Source organism: Berghia stephanieae, chromosome 12 (assembly GCF_034508935.2).
Source record: "Berghia stephanieae isolate SIO BIC M18660-M18661 chromosome 12, UCSD_Bste_1.3, whole genome shotgun sequence".
Lineage (NCBI taxonomy): Eukaryota > Metazoa > Mollusca > Gastropoda > Nudibranchia > Aeolidiidae > Berghia > Berghia stephanieae.
Window position 1 is genome coordinate 9,938,972 of NC_088371.1, and position 20,490 is coordinate 9,959,461.

Here is a 20,490-nt window from a genome sequence, read left to right on the forward strand (position 1 = left end):
TCCTCTCGCCTCAAGAAACCTCTGAAAGCCTCTTCAATTTCAGCAATGCTTGTGTCTGCAAAAAATATTTTAAAACATTAAAAAAAACAATAAAAATTACCCTCCTCCCCACCGAAAAAAAGAAAAATGTTTACTTCATGAATTTCATCTGGACATTATACAGTCTTTGACCTTTATCGGATTTTTAGACTGAGAGGAAGCTCAACTTTGGGAGGGCCCCTCTTTGAGGTCACGAAGTATACAATATAATTTGTCCAAAACTGTATTAAAATACTGTACAGTTTCCCACAAAAATAATTGTTGAAGTCAATATATAAAAAGTAAAGAGTTTTAGATTAGTAGTAAACTTTAGTTTAACTCAAAAGAGCCCACAAAAAAATCAAATTGTTGCCCATTATTCCGTTGCTTGTATCTAGGTGCCTATATATGCATGTCTGATCACCAAGCGCAATAATGGGCCTGATTTAACATTGTTGTAATGGAGAATATTTTTACGTTGGTTTGAGAGTATTTCCATTATAACAGTGAGCCCATAACCATTTGGGTTATCAGACCTGCAAATAAGTGCATGTCGGTTTGAATCATTAAATGATGCAACAAGTTACAGCAACCCAATTCAATTCAGGTCTGTTTGGTGAAGATTATGGAAAATTAGTTTCAATAGGTGAAGATCAGCAATCATTAATTTTTCGACAAATGTCTGCTTACCTTGACCTTCGATAAGAATTGACGAAGCCACTAATACAATTGCATCATAAGCAGTTTTAAATGCATTTTTAGCTCGACTTTTTTCCTATTAGAAACTATATTAAAGGGGTTTTGTAATAAACTTTCTTATATATTAAATGGTGGTAGTGGGGTGGGGGGAGAGAGGAGGCGATGAGTAGGAATATGTGAGAGAGGTGAACAAGGCAAATAACCGGGGAACTGAAGAAAGGTAAACTTTCAGTAGTCCTCCTCTCTAGGACTGGTTCTCGCACTTGTGTAGTAGTGGTAGTAGTAGTAGTAGTAGTAGTAGTAGTAGTAGTAGTAGTAGTAGTAGTAGTAGTAGTAATAATAGTAGTAGCAGTAGTAGTAGTAGTAGTAGTAGTAGTAATAATAGTTGTAATAGTAGTAGTAGCAGTAGTAGTAGTAGTAGTAGTAGTAGTAGTAGTAGTAGTAGTAGTAGTAGTAGTAGTAGTAGTAGTAGTAGTAGTAATAATAGTAGTAGTAATAATAGTAGTAGTAGTAGCAGTAGTAGTAGTAGTAGTAGTAGTAGTAGTAGTAGAAGTAGTAATAATAGTAGTAATAGTAGTAGTAGCAGTAGTAGTAGTAGCAGTAGTAGTAGTAGTAGTAGTAGTAGTAGTAGTAGTAGTAGTAGTAGTATAATAATAGTAGTAGTAGTAGCAGTAGTAGTAGTAGTAGTAGTAGTAGTAGTAGTAGTAGTCGTAGTAGTATTAATAATAGTAGTAATAGTAGTAGTAGCAGTAGTATTAGTAGTAGTAGTAGTAGTAGTAGTAGTAGTAGTAGTAGTAGTAGTAGTAGTAGTAGTAGTAGTAGTAGTAGTAGTAGTAGTAGCAGTAAGAAGTAGCAGTAGTCGGAATGATGCTTAGTGAGAATTGGTGTGATTCAGTCATAATCGATGAGTATAGATGCTCTCTCAATCCATGTTGTTAATTATTTCCATTGGTCCCTTTCCTGGGCCAGAGTTTTGAGGCAAAATATTTAATTTTTGATTATTTTGCCCTGGTGATCAGATGACTTTAAGCACAGCCTTTTATCTAATATAAAGCACTGAGTGAACATTACATGAAACAAATATGGGTGACAGAAATTGGATTCAGTAGTCTGATGTCACGCCGCTCGGCAACGGTGGCCATCTTGGTTCTAAACAAAGAAAATCATTACTTTTTATTCTTCGAGCTGGCTAGAACTTTTCATATGTCTTGTGACCAGAATGTGTAAAAGTCAAAACATGATCAAATTTATGAGGTTTTTTTCCCCTCTGGATACGCTTTTATGCTCGACGGAGAAATATTTCATACGGGCGTCCGCCATTGTTCCGATATTTTAGAGCCAGTGTTGCTAAGTTACATGCGTCATTAGGAAGGAAGTGACGTTACGACTATTGAATCCTATTGCTCTCAAATGTAAGGCTGCACAAAGGAGAGAGAGAGAGAGAGAGAGGGAGAGAGAGAGAGAGAGAGAGAGAGAGGAGGGGGGGGGGGGCGGGGGGCAGGGAATGACAAATATGTAATATGTAAATCATGATTAAAAAAACTTTGGAGAGAACTCACTTTTGTCAACAACAGAATAGTTAGCAATTCTGTTTTTGTTGATTTCTCCTACTCCACCCAGCACAAAGCCAACACAAGTATCCTGAAGAAAAGGTTAAAAAAATTAAACGAAATAATAACTAAATAAATAAATAAATTCCCTTTATTCTTCCTACAGGGGAAATTTATCTTTAGGGTCTATTCCAAAGGGAGACTGGAATAACCTAGATATCAATCGCAGTACAGCGCGGCAAACTTTGCTAGGGTGAGGTGTCTTGCTCAAGGCCACACCGTGCAACAGGTATTCGAACTCTGTACCTTTCGGGTACAAAGCAAAGTAAAAAGACCATACCGCTGAGTAAAAAGCACTAGGTAAATGATTCATTATTATTATCCTTTAACATTGCACTGACACAGTGGGACTCAAACTCAGACCCTACAAGTCAGAGGCATTACTATACCACAAGTCAAACTGATACTAGGCTGCTAGAAGCTGTGGACTGTAAAAAGTAATAAACAAAAATGAATATCACAGCTTCAAATAGAACAAGATACGAAACATGAAACGTTTTGGGCTCAAAACCCTTCTTCAACCAACAACAAAACAACAATAAAAGACATAAATGCATTACTAAATTCCAGATAGATGACCTAAAAGAGGACCTAAAAAAAATCTCTTGTCGTCTATCTGAAATTTAGTAATGTATTTATGTCCCTATTGTTTTATTGTTGTTAGCTAAAGAAGGGTTTTGAGCCTGAAACGTTCTGTGTTTGGTATTTTGTTCTTTTTGAAGCTGTTATATTCATTTTGGTTTATTACTATACCACAAGAACACAAAGCTGCATATGAAAACAGCTGGATTCAAACAATCCTTCGAGCTTCAAATACTCGTAAACTTTCAGGTGTTGATAACCTGGGCCAAATACTTTATATCAAACACTCTGCTACCTGGTATTCGTCAACATTTAAAAAAAAATAAGAATAAAAGAACTATTTCTATTTCTATATCTATTTTCTTGTAGAAGACTGAATAATTTTTCAACTAAATGTCTATTAATTTTATATTAATTTTATATGGATTGACAACAAACACCGGGTCTATAATATTCAAACACTGACACTGGGTTTACAAGATTGAAATGTTTCAAGCCAAGACGAAGAGAGGTGCTGATTAGCCATTGGAAAAGTGAAGCGCTAGTTTGGGCTAAAATTTGAATAACACAAACACAACTTTACATTGTTGCATTATTTTTCACAGCATCTGAACGATTCTGGTATCATTTTAAAGAGCAGAGATTAAGCTTTCTATTAATGTCATTGAAATCAATGTAATGTAGGCAGATTACGTCAAAAATTATAATTAGATAAAAATTAAGTCATTTTAAAACTTTGTAATTTTTTATCAAAATTTAGATTGCAAAAAATAAAATAAAAGGCATCTAGATAATTCATTTATCGGGAGGCCTTCCGAAAGCTCCTCATGCCTATGCTAAGGGAAACAACTCAAATATTCCCTCAACTAAGGAAAAATAAAACGAAGTGGCAATTCGGACTCGAGTCTGAATAGTCTGAATAGTCTCCCATGGCTATTCGGACTCAATGTCCAATGTTTGTGCGCAATGAAACACATTGCGGCAGTGGGCATCAGTGGGCATAAATGATAAGAAATATAAGAGTTGAGAAGAAATTCTGTTTTACTCATGTCAAAATGGCTCATGACTCTCGTGACCCCTACTTCAGACTGTAGAAGGATTGTTGCCTGGCCAACACTATTATAATATATGTTAATTTTTTAAAAAAATTGTCCTGATTTTGTTTGGACATCGCTTTGTGTTGTTAACAAAGCTTTTCCTTTAGACCGCAGTTTCTTTTAACTGACTTTTGTTACTTTTGATCAATGATTTTGTCTTTCTTATCAAATAAAGTTCCTATAATTGTTATTTTGATTTGCATCAATTCTATTTATAATTATCAATAATTAAAAGATATAAAATGAAAAAAAAAAAACTGCAATGGAAGACCATTCATACTGAAAAAAAATAAAAAAACCTGTTGATTGCACATGCGCATTGGAATTGGAGTCTGAATAGCCACGGGAGACTATTAAGACTCGAGTCCGAATAGCCGCAAAATAAAACCTAGTGCCTTTAACTAACCCTAATAGGAAAAACCTAGCACCTTTACTAAGACTTTTTATAACTAACCCTAATATTAAAAAAATATCCTCCGACCTCGAGCTAACCCTAATAGAAAAAAAAAATAATACAAACCTAGGACTGCTTTTCAATACTTCACAAAACAAAATGGCGACAAACCAAAACAATGGTTGTATTCTTCTTCTTCTTCTAGGTTCCATGCCTGGTCCAGGCTTCGGATACTGCATGAATTATCTCTCTCCATTCCTCCCTGTCTCTTGCCTTTTCAAACAGCTCTTGGATTGTTAGGCTGGTGAAGCCCTTCAGTTGGTCTATGAGTGTTTTTCTTTGTCTCCCCCGGGCGCGTTTACCAGGTATTTTTCCACAACTTGCCAGGTATTCATTCTTATCTTTCCTTACTATGTGTCCGAAAAAGGATAGTTGTCGATCCACTATTAAGGGCATTAGTTTCCTTTGTTGGTATGTTTGTTTTAGCACTTCTTCGTTCGTTTTGTGTGCAGTATACGATATTCTCTGCATCCTTCTCAAGCACCACATTTCAAAAGCTTCAATGTTCTTTTGTGTTTCTGCATTTGTAGTCCAGCTTTCGCATCCGTATAACAAGATTGGCCACACGTAGCACTTCAAGACTCGGAATCTAATCCCGAACGACATCTGTTTGTTTTTCAAAATGTTTCCCAGGTCCATGAAGGCCTTTTGGCTTGAGTTATTCTTGCTCGTATGTCTCGGTTACATCTTCCATCTGTTGTCACTATTGAACCTAGGTATTTAAAACTTTCTACGTTGGTAAGTTGCTCGCCGTGAATCGTTATATTGCAGGTGTTGTTGTTTTCGGGGTTTTTCTGTATTACCATGCATTCCGTTTTGGTGATATTCACTTCCATTCCCTTGGCTTCACTATCTACTACCACTTTGTCAACAATCTTTTGAAGTTGGATTTCTGATGTTGCAATGAGTACCGTATCGTCTGCGTATCTTATATTATTTATGTTGTGACCTCCCACTTTTATTCCCTCCATATTATTTATGCCCCTCATGATTGTTTCTTGGTATAGATTAAACAGATCTGGTGAGGCAACACACCCTTGACGGACTCCTTTCTTAATAGGAATGGAATTTCCTGTAGAGTTTCCGATTTTGATAGATGCCTGCTGGGTGTAGTATAATGTTTGCATGAGTCTGAGGTCTTTCTCATCAGCGCCAATGGAGTGCAGTTGTTTTAGTATTTCTTCGTGGCGTACTCTATCAAAAGCTTTTTTGTAGTCGACAAAACAGAGGTATAGTGGGGTCTGAACCTGTATAGCTCTTTCACTTAAAACACGGAGGAGGTATATTGCGTTCCTTGTCCCTCTGTCAGGTTGGAATCCATATTGTTCTTCTGCGATTTCGGGGTTAATCTTATTCCTTAGCCTGTTGATAATTATACGCAACAGTATTTTGTTGATGTGGCTTATTAAACTTATAGTTCTAAAATTTTCGCATCTGACTGCACCTGCTTTCTTTGGTATTGCTATGAAAATAGAGTTACAGAGATCTTCTGGAATTTTCCCAGTATTGTATATATTGTTGAATAATATGTGAAGTTCATCAATTGCTAGATCTCCTAGGCTTTTTAATACCTCTACAGATATTTCATCAGGGCCTGTTGCTTTACCATCCCTCATTCGTTCCATGGCATGTTCAATTTCACTTTTGGTGATGTTTGGTCCGCTTAATGGTTCTTTGAATTTCAGTGGTGGTTCATTTCTATTTGGATCATTGTACAGTTCGCCTATGTATTCTACCCATCGGCTTTCTATATGTTGTTCTTCAAATAGCAGTTCCCCTTGTTTGTTTTGGATACAACTTCCTGCTGCTTTGCTTTTCCTTTTCCCTGATAGTTCTTTTATTCTTTGGTGAGCTTGTTGGGGGTTGGGTTTGTATTCTCTTTCGATTTCGCAGCATTTCCAGTCTAGATAGTTCTCGTGTGCCTCGATGCATTTGGATTTAATGTGGTTGTTCAATGTTTGGTATTCTGCAGACCCTCTGTTGCATTTTCGTCTTTCTTCAAATAGGTTTAGAATTTCATTTGTCATCCATTCCTTTTTGCTGTTTATTTGAGCTATTGGTAAATGCTTTTCTGCAGTTGCTTTGACACACTTTTGGAATATATCAAATTGTTTTTCACATTTTTCATTATCAGGTTCACTTTGGCTTTGTATCATGAGTGCATTTTCAAATTCTTCTCTCATTTTTGTTTGTATGCCATTGTCTTTGCATAACCTGTAATCCCTCTTTATTCTACCAGCTGTTCTCTGAATAGCTTTAAACTTTATCCTTATTGTACAAACAACTGGGACATGGTCACTGTCTACATCGGCGCCTGGGTAGGTTTTGCAATTTAATATGCCATTTCTGAATCTTGATGATACTGCTATAAAGTCTATCTGGTTCCTTGCTCTGTCCCCTGGTGATTGCCATGTCCAGGTTCTTCTTGGGTGTTGTTGAAACCAGGTGTTTGAAATCATTAATTTATTTGTTCTACACCAATCTGCCCAGATGTTTCCTCGTTCATTTCTGTCTCCGAGTCCATGTGGTCCGATTATGTCACCATCTCTGCCTCTGCCAATCTTAGCATTTAGGTCCCCCATTACCATAAGGACTTCTTGTGATTTACACATTCGTTTTGCTTTGTCTAGTGAATGGTAAAACTCTGTCATATCTGCATCTGTCGCCTCTTCTGTTGGTGCATAAACTTGAATAATATTGGTGTCAACTACAGGTCCTCTTAGCTTAACCAGCAAAACTCTGTCTGAGATTGCTACGTGCCCTTTGTAAAATTTGGTTGATTTTTGGTCTAAGATCATCCCTACTCCTTTTTGGAAAGAGGTTCCACCACTCCATATGATCTTATATGTCATGTTGTTTTCTTGTTTTGACATGGTTCCCTGCTCTTTCCATCTCATCTCTGCCAGGCCAAGAATATTTATTTGGAGCCGTTTCATTTCTTTCAGAATGTTGTTTAGTTTTCCTTTTTGGGCACAGGTCCTGACATTCCATGTCCCAATTTTGGTTTTGTCACATTTGTTAAATTTATTTCGCCTAGTAACTGGCTGACGGTTCGGTGTGACCTGACGAACATCACGCTCCCAACCGAGCGAGGCAGCAGTCTTCCGTGAAAACATGCTCCCCTTTACGCTGTCACCGTTTAACTTTTTGGACTTATTCATGCAGTTAACTCGGCAAAGTTACAAGAATGGTTTGCCATTGCCTATTCTTGTCGCCCTCTGCAGTTGGCCAGCTTGACCTGTTACCATTCGACACCACGAGGAGGTTGCAGTAGGGCTTGATGATGATCTATCTTTGCAGACTTGGCATCATCCATTTGTCGAACAATGGTTGTATTAGGAAAGTTTAAAAACTTTCACCAATCTATCAAGGTTTGTTCTAGAGTTTTTAAAATGCTACGGTATTGACAAATTGAATAAATAAACGCATGACAAAAGATCCACGGTGAAAATACAAATTGAAAGAATGCTAAGCACGCGAGGAGCTTTCGGAAGCAAACTCCCAAGTGAGTAGACTAGAGTAGAGTAAGATAGAAAGATCATAGTCATAACGTTGGAGCCGTTTATCCTAGTCCTAGATCTAATAATAGGTGGCAAATTAAATGGTTTTTAAAGGCATATCTGTCTGGATCCACGTAAAAAAATAGACGTCTATATTAATTATTTTTTTTTTGAGAAAAATACTTCAAAATTAAATTTTAATTCGGACGTCACCAACCATGAAAAGTGAATTGGCCCATGAAAATTAATGTTAGACAACAACTAAATCGGAAATGTATACGTTAGGTACAAGGTCGGTATTCTAGAATACCTTTATACACAAATAATAAAAAAAAGTAATCAACGGTATAAGTAATTACCTCATCTCCAATAACAGCTATAAGCTTTCCTCTGGCTGCGGACGCCATGTTTACACTCTAATCATATGATTTTGTTTTTGGCAGGGGAAACCACTCTAACCAACAATTCCTGTTATTATTTTTCTGCTGCCAACAAGACCTTAGGGGAACCGTTCAATATTTTCTCATGTCCTTTTATTTCATGACCTTCCTTTTTTTTCTTTCTTTTATTGTACCTTCGTTCTCAAGAAAATAATATTCAAAAACTGCCTCCAGTTTCATATTTCTTGGCTTTGATTGGGTAAGCTATGATGTTATAAGAGGTAATCCGAAAATATTTTTGAGAAGAGTCTTTTTTTTCTTCGTCCAGCTGAACTTGAAACATCAACAGACTGTTTGCTGGGCATAGTCTTAGAGTGTAAATATCAAATAATTTAAGGCCAGCAAATGTATATCGCATTATGTACATAGACAAATAAGGATATAATCATAACTGTTCTTAAAATATTTTATTTTGATTTGGCCAAACGTGGAGAGAACTTACTCTGCCTACATCATCATCACTGTCTGTCAGTGTCAGTCATGTATTCAATTAATTTATCTATCTAGAATGACATCCCAGTTAACTCAAATTATTATAACTATGACATTTTAAAAGACGATGGTTCTTCTTTCAAATGTCACTGTGAAAATGGTTTATGATATGAATATGTGTATGAGTATGTGAGTCTGAGCATGACAGAGAGAAAGAAAAGTTTAAAACAAAGAAAAATTGCATGACTTTTTCCCCTTTCGCCACACCTGTACTCTGAAGTCATCTGGGATCCCTATAACTAATTTCATAGAGCTGTTGCTTCGCAAGCAATGAAACTTATTGAGTGGAATCAAATTTTTGTTTTCTTACTCCACTCACTGACTCAGCAGTGAGGTTGCTAGATCTTACTGTAACTATTGAAAAACTATTGCCCTATCCAAATGAGAAGATAGCAATTGTTTTATCTGCTTCCAACAAGATATTTATGTCCTATCAACACTTAAGAAACCAGGATAAACTCCAACTATCTCTATTGACCAGGTTGCTCTAAGGACCACTTTTCCATCTCAACAGCCTCAACAGCCTAGTTTATTTGCTTGACTTCATTCAGTATTGATCTATCTGTATCTCTTTCAGTTTACGGCCATTAAAGTTTGTCCTTTTTGCAAAGTTGTGACGCTACATTTATGAATTTTATATTTCCACCTCAACTATGAATGAATATGTGTATAGATATATCTGTTTTAAAAAAGTGAATGAAATTTTTTGGACGTAGATTTATATTTATTACAAGGGGATTTTCAACAAATTTCTTTTTGAGTGCACAATTCTCTCTATGACAATTATATGTTACCCACAGTCTCAAATCACAATAATGTTGGGGTGTTTCAATGATAAAAACTGAATTTTTAGTGAAACAAATTATTTTATGTCATAGTCATATTGAAGAAAGTTTCTTGAATTAAAAAACTAAAATCTTACTTTTCAGGTAACTTTTCCTCTTAAAATTAACTTCTTGGTTCCTGATTCACCCTGACATGATGTCATTTTGAGATGATAGGTCACATTTATTGTGCAAAGATTGTGACAATACAATTTCATACTCCAACCACCATTGAGTACAGACGTTTGTTTTCCACATTAATTTGTGTATTGATGTGCTGATGAAGGGTTTGTACCTAAAACATCCATTGTTTGTTTTGTTCCCATACGAAGCCTCTCCATTTTCACTCTTTTGTTAGTATTTCATGGTCACAGGCTTCAGGCAGCCCCTACCGTTTAATACAATATAAGTTGTATCTTTCCATTCCTATAATGGGCATTTATATCCAAATAATGTATTATTACGTCAAAAAGTAGTTCATTAAAAAACAAAGAGTCAGCAGTTTATCCCATTTTCTGTAGCCATTGCTTGCTATTGTTATATTGTTAGTCTATAGCTTTTAACACTTTTTGTGAGGTCTAACGGACCTGCTACCCAATCGTTGCTGCATGGACAGGACAAGAGAGTTGGAAAAACATTGACTGTACATTTTCTTCTTCCAATTCATCGATGGGCTTTGAGTATTCCTGTCGATAATAACAAAACTAAAACATTCATAAAGACTAAAACCACTATCCAAGTTGTAAGCAAAGGAAATCACTTCTGCATTTATACTTTCTCGTCTAGATTATTGTAATTCTCATTTGGTAGGCCTTCTAGCGAAACAAATTTCTAAATTACAGCTCATTGAAATCATTGCAGCCCGTATTGTCACTAGATCTACTTTACAAACCAGACAATCACTCATGAATTTTCAGTGGTTGCCTGTTGAGGCACGTATTAAAAATAATAAAATAGTATGCATTTGTCACCAAATTATCACTAAAGAAAATAACGAAGCGCCATCCTACCTTAAAGATCATCTTAGTCAGTGTCTTTTTAAAAACCCAAAGTGAGGCTAAAAACATATTGTGAAAGATCTTTTAAATTTGCAGGGCCTCAAATTTGGAACAGCCTGAATATAGGCAACAATGTGTGTTATGAAAACCAAATGAAATTGTGATCGCTACTTATACTATAACTACGCCTCTATTCTGACATGGAATTATCCAACCCTGATGGTAAGGTTTTTTATAAAATGAAAATGCAAAGACATTAATAAGGCTATGACATTTTTGACCTCGTCAAAAAGCATGGCGTGGTCTTGTATTTAAACCTCACTATGAATAGCCTCTAGTGACCATCGTTTTTGTTTAATTTCCCTCTTTTTTATTTTAACCAGATCGGTTCCAAAGATCATGGCTTCATGAGTTCTGAAGGTTTGTCATAGAAGAGACTTATTGGGGGAAAAGGCTCAGGAAGATGGCTTTGATTGAAGGTCTCGGAGATGAGGTGACACTAGTCCTGGGATCTTTTCTTCTTATTGTCATTCTTCTTCTAGCATGGCTGTCAACGCACACAGAGGACATTCCTCTCATTCGAGAAATGGGCGTGATAGTTGTCGAACTGCGTCAACGACACAGAAATCGTCATCATAATATAAGGACAGATCATCAAGCACCACAGGAAGTTGAAATTTCTCAAAGTAGTAGAGAAGGTTAGTTGAATCATTTAGATTGTGTTTACATTGCATCAGAGGTCTAATATATTTCTTATGGATCAATCAAATTTTATATCCACAAGCAAAAACTCAAGAAACCCTGGCTCACTAAGCATTTACCGGTATGCTTTTAATTTACTTTTGGCTCTCAGATGTTGTATTAATGTGACAACGTTATAGACAATTTTAGTATAGTTTTATGTCAGTGATAGAAAGATAAAAACAAAAAAAGACTGAGAATCTGGATAAATTTTATGGATTATTAAACATTAGTGGCTCAGTGATACAATGTCTCATTTTGTAAAATAGATTTTTATTAATATTGAGCATAGTCAGTGACCACATAGGTCAAATTGATTACAAAACTCTGACCCCAGTATTTGGTCCCTAGGTACAACACATAGTAAACATTACTCCAATTCACTCAGGAATTAGTATTAATAAATACCTGGCTGTAGGCAGTGTTGCATGTTAGAGTGCAAATACCAAAAGGATGTCTAGCAAGCAACTTCTTATACTATATGAAATGAAAATGTGTTTCCATATGGCCTGCTGTATGCATACGTTTTAAGCCCATTTGAATATGGTGAGGCCATGGTGATGTTCACGTTTATTTTTTTATATACAAGGTAAGTAATCTACCATCCCCATTAAGCACCCCTTCCTCATAGCCTTCATAAGCTTATCGCCTGTCAATGACCTAAAATTTACCTCAAAATACGAGGTGAGGCGACAACCACCAAAAGAAAGCAAAATCGTTAGTTGTATTCAACACTCCAACCAATGGGATCTTTGAGCACTTCTAACGACAACTCACTATGCACTAACCTTAAAATGGCATATCTACTATATGTCCTCGTGTCAGGCTACTCCCCTCTTCCCCCCCCCCCCCCCCCCCCCCCATCCCTCAACTCATTGCTATTTATTGTCACTTGGCATTGCACAAACAAAGTTTAACCAGGGATTGTTTAGGATACATATTTACATCGTAACAGCTTTTTATGGCATTTTGACCCCAGTATAAATGGCATCATGATAATTAGGTTGATTCTATAGATAGAACGAAGTTGACGTCACTCAGGTCTTTGTTATTGTTTTTTGCCATCCATGTTTATGAGTAATTCTTACTGGCCTGTATTAACCAGACTATAAAAGTTCATAGTTACACAAGTTTTGTGTGTTGGTCCGTTATACTTCCAGATGGCAATGTTGTGAGCTTCTTAGCCAAGCGCATACTATCTATTGAAATGTTGACAACCCATGCAATCGTTTATGCATTGACAATAAGTAAGACTTGACACAAACTTTTTTTTTTTTTAAATGTTATTTTGATCCCATGCTGGTAACTACCTTATTCAACTTATGATGAGGGTTGGTGATAAGGTCAAGGTCACAGGCTAGTTTTAGTTCATGGTTCCTGCCCCCTATGTCAACACCCCAATGAAACAGTAACACACCACTTGCTTGAATGTCAACCTCTTGAAGACCTGAGATGCACATTCCTCCCACCAAATCCAAGTATCAGTAACATACTTTTAGTCACCTGGAACAGCTACAAAAGACGTCTAACTTCTATGTCATGGCACAAGACCGAAGGGCTAGACCGGTGGTCGCTGGTTCGGATAAGTAAGTTCATGGTTCATATTTTTTTCTTTGTGTCTGTAATAAATAAGCGCATATATTTGACTTATGTTTCTAAGCGCCCAGTGAACTAAATAGGCATAAACAATACTTTTTAAAATTTTTGTTTGTTTTTGTTACTTATTTCTTCATTTATTATTTTACTTTAGGTGTGACAGATCCTGACCGGAGACAAGGCACATTCGAATCATCCTCTGTAGAATCAGACTCTTCGTCATCATTTTCGTCAACGTCAAATGAACCCTTTTTCCCGTATTCTCCTCTCACTCCACAACAGCAACAACAACAACATCAACAAGATCAGCATCAACAACAACCACCACTACACCACAACAACAACAACAACAACAACAACAACAACAAGAGCAGCAAAAAGAGGAAGAAGAAAGGGAGAGGAGAGAAAGCAGTGTTTCAAATACTGGGAACAATGATATAAGTGGAGGCGATAGTTATAATGTTGTCACCAATTCTTCTCCTCCTTCTTCAACATTTTTAACTCCCCCAGCAGCAGTAAAATCAGACACTGTCATCCCTTCTCAGTCATCGCCTTTATATTCATCTAGAGAAACAGATGGAGAAACTCTACGAAGGCGACGGGTACAATATTTTGAAACGGGTGGCATTAATGGTGTAAATAGTGGTATTAGTAATTCACATGGGGAAAGATTGGACAACACTTATTCTACAAGTAATAATGATACTGATAATGTAGACAGTTTAAGACAAAGCATTCCCTTGGGGGCAAGTGATTGTGATAATTATATAAGTCATAGCAATAAAACAGACTGCACAGATGGATCTGATTCGTCTTTGCCTTTGCAATCGGAACACAGAAGGCTTCATAAACAGCCAAAAGAAAAGGCAAATTTAAATAGAGCAGATGATGATTTTGCCGATGATTCACACACATCTGCAAGTCAAAGGGTTTTACAATCTGATAATGGAGCCAGCCAACCTCAAAGTCAACATCTGCAGCAAGAACATGAAGAAGAAGAAGAAGACGATGAGGAAGATACTGGTGAGGACAGTAATTTTCTGGAAGGTTCCAGAATTCGTGTGAAATTGAAGTACATGAACGAGACACAAAGATTTGTTTACGCTAGTCCTGGTGATACCATTGGTGATTTCAGAAGGTATGTTATGTGTTTAAGAGTGGAGATATATATATATATCTATATATATATATATATCATATTTTTGTTATTGTCTCTAATCCAGAGGCCTTTTTAAGCTTGTGCTCTTTGGTCAATTGAAATATATAGAATAGACATAAATTTATCTATATATATCTATATATATATCTTTGGTCAATTGAAATATATAGAATAGACATAAATTTATCTATATATAATATATATATATATTATATATATATATATATATATATATATATATATATATATATATATTGATAAATTTATGTCTATTCTATATATTTCAATTGACCAAAGAGCACAAGCTTAAAAAGGCCTCTGGATTAGAGACAATAACAAAAATATGATTTAGGTAATAGATAGTGTCATACTTTTATGATGCCTCATCATGAAACAATGTTAAGCATTGATGAGTAATTGAATGAGTGACAGTAAACAGGCAACTCAGGCCCTGGTGTTGTATTATTGACTAGAACAAGAAATGAAGTGAGTAGCAAAGTGCCAAAGGACAATAGAGAATAAAAATTTCTTGACAGCGATGGGGGCTCAAACCCGCGACCATACTGGTACAACAACTCTGCCTGGCCGGGGAGATCGTGACTCTACCGTACGAGCTATCCACGACCCAAAAAAAAGATCGCTTTTAACCCTAGTCTTATTAGAGCCTTCTCTCTCTTGATTAGGCACTTTAAACAGATAATCCCATTCGACTGAAGTGTGAATGAATAGCTATTTTGGCTTTAGAGGGGTAAGAATTAAAAAAAAAATGCTGAAACCAAGTTGTTTTGTTTTGCTTATTGGGCGAATGCTTTACCATTTGAGTGTGATCTGAACACCCTTAATTGTATAATTTTTTATTGATTATCTGACTGAAAAGTTTCTTTCATGGATGGAATTTTGCTTTGGCCAGGGAGGGGAATGTTGGCTGTCTTGGCTAGTTGGTTTTATTATAGTCTACAACCTTGCCGTCCTATACCCCTGTATCATTTTCCTTTCCTTGTGGCCTTGTGACCTTGTTCTGGAATGGGATCATTTGGCTTAGCCTTATTTTTTTTTTTTTCTTGCAGGGAGAGACAGGGATTTAACTTTGTCAGTGAGAGATATGTTTTCCTTATAAATCATCTCTTTATATCATATTATTTCTTGCATATTATTATATTTTTGTTCAAGCAATACCTCTTTCTTGGATTCCGTGCCAGTGTCTTTTTAGATTTTCTCAAGTTAGACACGTAGATTAACTCCTCTTGTGTTCTCTGTTTGTCAGCCTTTTTTTTTTCCAATAATTAGTTTTCAGATCTATAATCTATTAATTTTTACAGGTCCTGAAACAACCTAAGGGGAGGGATGTAAAAAAGATGAGTTTTAAAGAAATGATTGCCAAAAGGGCACTCCTTTCCCCCTTCCCCATTCCATTACCTAATACATATGCGGAATACTGTCTTTATATGTTTGGTGGCAAAGTCTGTGGTCATTTCGATACAGAATTATCCATTGTTAAGAAATTCCTATTTTTTGTCTCAAATTCCTATTTTCTGACCTTCTGATTCCACTTTTGAAACATGACGGGTTGGCAGGTCTGTAAAAGCACAATACCCCAGAAAAACAAAACATACTACTACCCTCTATTCATTTATACATCTTTACTTTTATTATTTAATCCTTAGAACCCATTTCCAGTCCGAGTTGCAAGACAACAAATGGGTGAGATTCATCTTTAACGGACAAGACCTCCGCGATGACGCACGTACCCTACAAGCGTGTAACATTGAAAACAACTGTACCATGCACTGCTTGGTGACAACACGTCAGCTGCCTGGGGAGAGACCGGGAGAAGTGATGGTTGAAGATGATGAGGAGTCGATGATTGGAGCCATGATGTACCCACTGTTCACATTTATGCTTTTGATCGTCTGGTATTTCCGAATCTTTTATCGGTGAGTTTGGATCAAAGATTTATTTCTGTAGCTTTGTATTATTTTTCTTATCTTCTTTTTTTTTGGTATCCTCCTCCTATTCATCATCATCATCATTGTGATTGTCATCATAATCATCATCATCATCATCATCATCATTTTCATAATCATCATCATCATCATCCTTTTCCTCCTCCTGCTCCCTTCGCGTCTCCATCTCAGTATGGTTTCTATATTGCAAATGAAGTAATATTTCACAGATTGAAATTGGGCGCTTAAATGACCTATGTAGTGTTGAAAGCACTGTTAAACACCTAAAAACGAACAAAACAAAACAGATTGAAATTACAATAAAAAACACCTGTGTTTAATGATGTTATAAACTAATTTATAACCGGTACACTGTTGTTCCAAATCCGATTAAATAAGTATATCCATCTTGTTTATTTGTTTCACAGCCAATATTTCAGCGCCATGAGTACAGTGGTTCTGATCGGGATCAGTTTCCTTTTGGGTCTCAGCTACGTCTCGTCCCTCAGAAATGTCACCGATGCTCCAACCAATGGTCAGCAACAACACACACAGCAGCAGCAGCAGCCACAAGCTGCAGCCGTTGGGACAAACCACCCTCACTCGGATTGATGGACTCGCCCAAGGATAATAACAACCAATCTCCTAGTCTGGAAAACCTGCCTATTTGGAATTGGAAAAAAATTGTTCTTCTTCCTTTTTTCTCTTTCCCCTCATAACATTTTTGTAGCTGAAAGCCAACAAGATGCAGGATTCTGTGGTCTTCCCGAGCTCGTGCCGAGACCCATAGAGCTTCGACTTTATTGTAGTCTTCTCAGGCCAAATGGTCACTCTTTGTTCATTGTACTTTGTACAGTCCTGCAAAACATGTGTGGCATCCTACTTTCCCTCTCCACATTCACAAATGTCTGTTTCTCGAATCTTAAATGCTTTGAACATTCGGTGTCGGAGATGGTCATGTCAGCAGTGAAGTTTGAAAATGGCAACTTGTGATCTCGTCTTTTAAGATGTTTTATGGGGTCATTTTTCATTTAGTCGAAAAATTCGTAGTTTTTAGGGGTAAAAACGTAGTTATCATCATAACTACTTTTAAATATTAACAATTTGTGTTTATATACATTAAATTAATGCTTTAAAATCCTTTTCTGCTGGGCAAGCCTGTCATTTTGGGAAAATACTGAAAATGATCGGTAAGGAGAGAGTGAAAGCAGTGTCATGTCAATGTACAGGTAGAAAAAATAAATAAGTAAAAGAAAGTCACGAATAATCATTTATTTTTACATTTCATCTACTATTGAGTTGACCTCTGTGGCGGAGTATGCAGAGTCACAAGCAAAGGGAACCGTTTTGATTTCAGGTTGTCTAGAACTTTTATTAATTTGAATTTTGTAATTTATTTTTCTTTGTAACCCCCCCTTTTTTTTTTTCTTAGTAGTGATTAGGTTTTCTGGGTCTGGCAGAAAGTACTAGATACTTTGCACTTGATTAGTGTCCTATCCAAAAGGTAGAATACATTTCTTACACACTACCCGTTTAATGTCAGGGTAAACTTTGACTTCATGGATTTTATAGTTCTGAAAGAATTTTCAAAATTGTTTATTTATTGATGTTTTATTTTCTTTTTTAACATTCATGAATGTAACACCCTGCTTCAATCAGGTGGTCGTATCAGTATCCATGCTGATGGGTTTCATCGGAATCGTGGAAATCCGCGATTCAGGAGTCAAGGGAGGAATTTCCTCCTTTTTACAAAAAATTACATCTCCCCCCCCCCCCCCCCCCCCCAACCCCAATCAATGTAACAGCATTGATGAGAGAGTTGATGTGAATGTGTCGTGGAACAAACAAGTACAGTTTCCTACTTTTCATACTAGAATGTCAATGGTAATTATCATCTCAATTGCTCTATAATGTGTGCATATATATATATATAGCATCAGTTGGAATTGCAAAAACTGGGTGGGGTTCCTGACCTCCTATTGTGGGCAGGGAGGTACTTACTGTGTCTTCTATCCCCCTATATCTGTTTTACTAATTGCTTTCTGTCTTTGTCTTGGAATGAGTTTACTTAGTTTTGTCCTGACCCTGACCGGATACCCTAGCTGGAAGGGAAACAGACAAATGTATAGTTAGAGTTTTGGGAGATTATATTTTTGTCTTTGTAAATAATCTCTCTGTTATGTATTGTTATTTTAAAAATTTTTAACATATGATTTGTAAACGTTTGAGTGTATTCCTCTATGTGAGATCTTGTGCTGGTGTCTGGGTGAGACTTTTAGGTGATCTCAAACTAAGTACTTTGATTGTGTGCTCTTGGAATCTACACGTTTCCTATTTGAACCAATTCCTTTTTGTCTTACCTTTTCTTGGGTGCTTTAATTGTAATTCTAGAACTTTTTACTATCCTATTTTCTTCGTTTTCACTGACGATGACATGACCTTAATGTGTTTCAAGCGCCGTAAAACCCTTAAAAACAGAACAGAATTCCTGCTCCCCCATTGTTCACACCATCTGTAGCAGACCCAACTGTATATCAATAATATGTATCCAAGCATCCTTTGGGTAATTCTCTTCTTTTATCGTCTCGATCTTCGAAACGGGACTCCAGATATAAAGGCTTTCGAGAAGTAGAAGAAGAAGAAGAATCTCAATTGCTCTTTTTGCAGTAAAAATGGGGTTTACAGGCTTTTTTCCCCCCACTTTTTGTAACCATCATCACTGTGCCGTAGTGGGTGGTTGGATGGGAGCATCACCCTTGAATCATATACCTATGATGTTCGCATGGGTGTACGATCCAATAGTGATGTCGTTTCTTCTTCTCTTTACTAGCCTATCCTGTTTCTTTGGTTTGTGATTGTATTTTTGACAGGGGATATTTTTTTTTCTGTAAATCTTCTGCCTGTTTGTTCTTGGTTATTTATAATTTAGCTTATGACATCTTTAGGTTATGATTTTGATTTACGTTTGTACTATTTTTGTTAGATTGCTTGTTTTTTTGTTTCAGCGGTCTCTCATATAACTTCAATTGTGTTGGAAGGGACCTAAAGCAACAAACAAACAAACAAAAACTGTGCCGTATTTTTAAAGAACACAGTATGTGTTATTTGGTTAACATTGCTTATACTGTGTTTTTAACTCACTCAATCCTAGTGAGTTTTGCTACTTTTCAGAATTGGAAAAAATGTATTAAAAATGAGCATGTACATAAATAGTTTTATTCAACTACCATTATCATGCAAAAACTAAAAGCATTAGCTTTGATACCACGCCTAATATTTGTCTCAGAAAAAAAATTAAAAATAACCAGGGTAACTTACGCTTATAGTCAGTGTTAGGGTTGAGTGAGTTAAAAACAACGGCAGCCTCACTGTATTTTGTCAGGAGGAATCAGATGTTGTGTGGCTGGCTTAATGGATCAACAGTACGGTGGCTCGTCTTGTCACAAAGTCAAGCCATGTTAAGCATGATCTGTGCCTGGATGGGTGACAGTACAGTCCAGTGATTGTGGAAAATTCTGCTGTTCTTTGGTACACTTATTAACACTTAACATTACTCCACTCAACTCAGGTATGAATGAGTACCGTTATATCCGATTGATAGTCTCTTAATAGTCCCTGCCGTAGTCGATGAATTTTACTAAAGACAAAAAAAAGGAGAGAGAAAATGGGATTTAAAAAAATCCCTGTTATCACCGGGTACCTGTTATATTCGGACCTGTGTCCACTATATATATAGATAGAATGAAGTTGACGTCAATCTGGTCTTTGTTATTTTTTTTTGCCATCCACATTTATGAGCAATACTCACTAAACGGTATTATCCAGACTATAAAAGTTCATGATTAGGTTCGTGTCTGTTGGTCTGCTATACTTCCGGATGGCAATATTATGAACTTCTTAGCCAAGCGCATACTATATATATATATATAGTAAATTCTTAGGGGGTCCGATTGCTCAGTTGGTAGAGCACTTGCTTCGCGTGCAAATATAATGCCAGATTGTCATGTTTTGTCATATATTTTTTGGCATAAGGAGTTATTCACCATATAATGATATATACTACTACTACTACAACTACTATAGTAAATATATATATATTATATATATATATATATATATATATATATATATATATATAATGTCCATTACCAACTCTGAGAGTGGACAATTGCTGTTACTATAAATACCCTGTGTCGCAAGATCTATTTATAGTTACTATTTATTCATTACTACGTTATATATCCTGGGCCCTCCCCCCCCCCCCCCCCCCCCCCCCCCCCCATTATTTATTTGTTGTATTCTTCAATCTGATTATCAATAAAGATGTAAAAACTTTG

General features: G+C 36.3%; 1 protein-coding gene and 1 pseudogene across 2 annotated transcripts in view; one reads left to right on the top strand and one right to left on the bottom strand.

Moving 5' to 3' along the window:
- LOC144957801 (V-type proton ATPase subunit F-like) overlaps positions 1-8,386 on the bottom strand; it is a 13,465-nt gene extending 5,079 nt beyond the window's left edge. The window contains exons 1-3 of the mRNA XM_078889233.1: positions 8,320-8,386; positions 2,277-2,358; positions 1-55 (exon numbers count right to left, since the gene is read on the bottom strand). The exon at positions 1-55 is cut by the window's left edge and continues 28 nt beyond it. Coding sequence (XP_078745359.1) covers positions 1-55; positions 2,277-2,358; positions 8,320-8,367 — 185 coding nt within the window. The 5' untranslated portion in view covers positions 8,368-8,386. The remainder of the gene's footprint in view (positions 56-2,276; positions 2,359-8,319) is intronic.
- Positions 8,387-8,527: 141 nt separating this feature from the next.
- LOC144957473 (uncharacterized) lies at positions 8,528-16,907 on the top strand (annotated as a pseudogene). Its single transcript, XR_013642173.1, has 5 exons — positions 8,528-8,599; positions 11,098-11,412; positions 13,206-14,189; positions 15,875-16,144; positions 16,582-16,907. The product of XR_013642173.1 is annotated as an uncharacterized LOC144957473 (transcript).
- Positions 16,908-20,490: the final 3,583 nt, after the last annotated feature.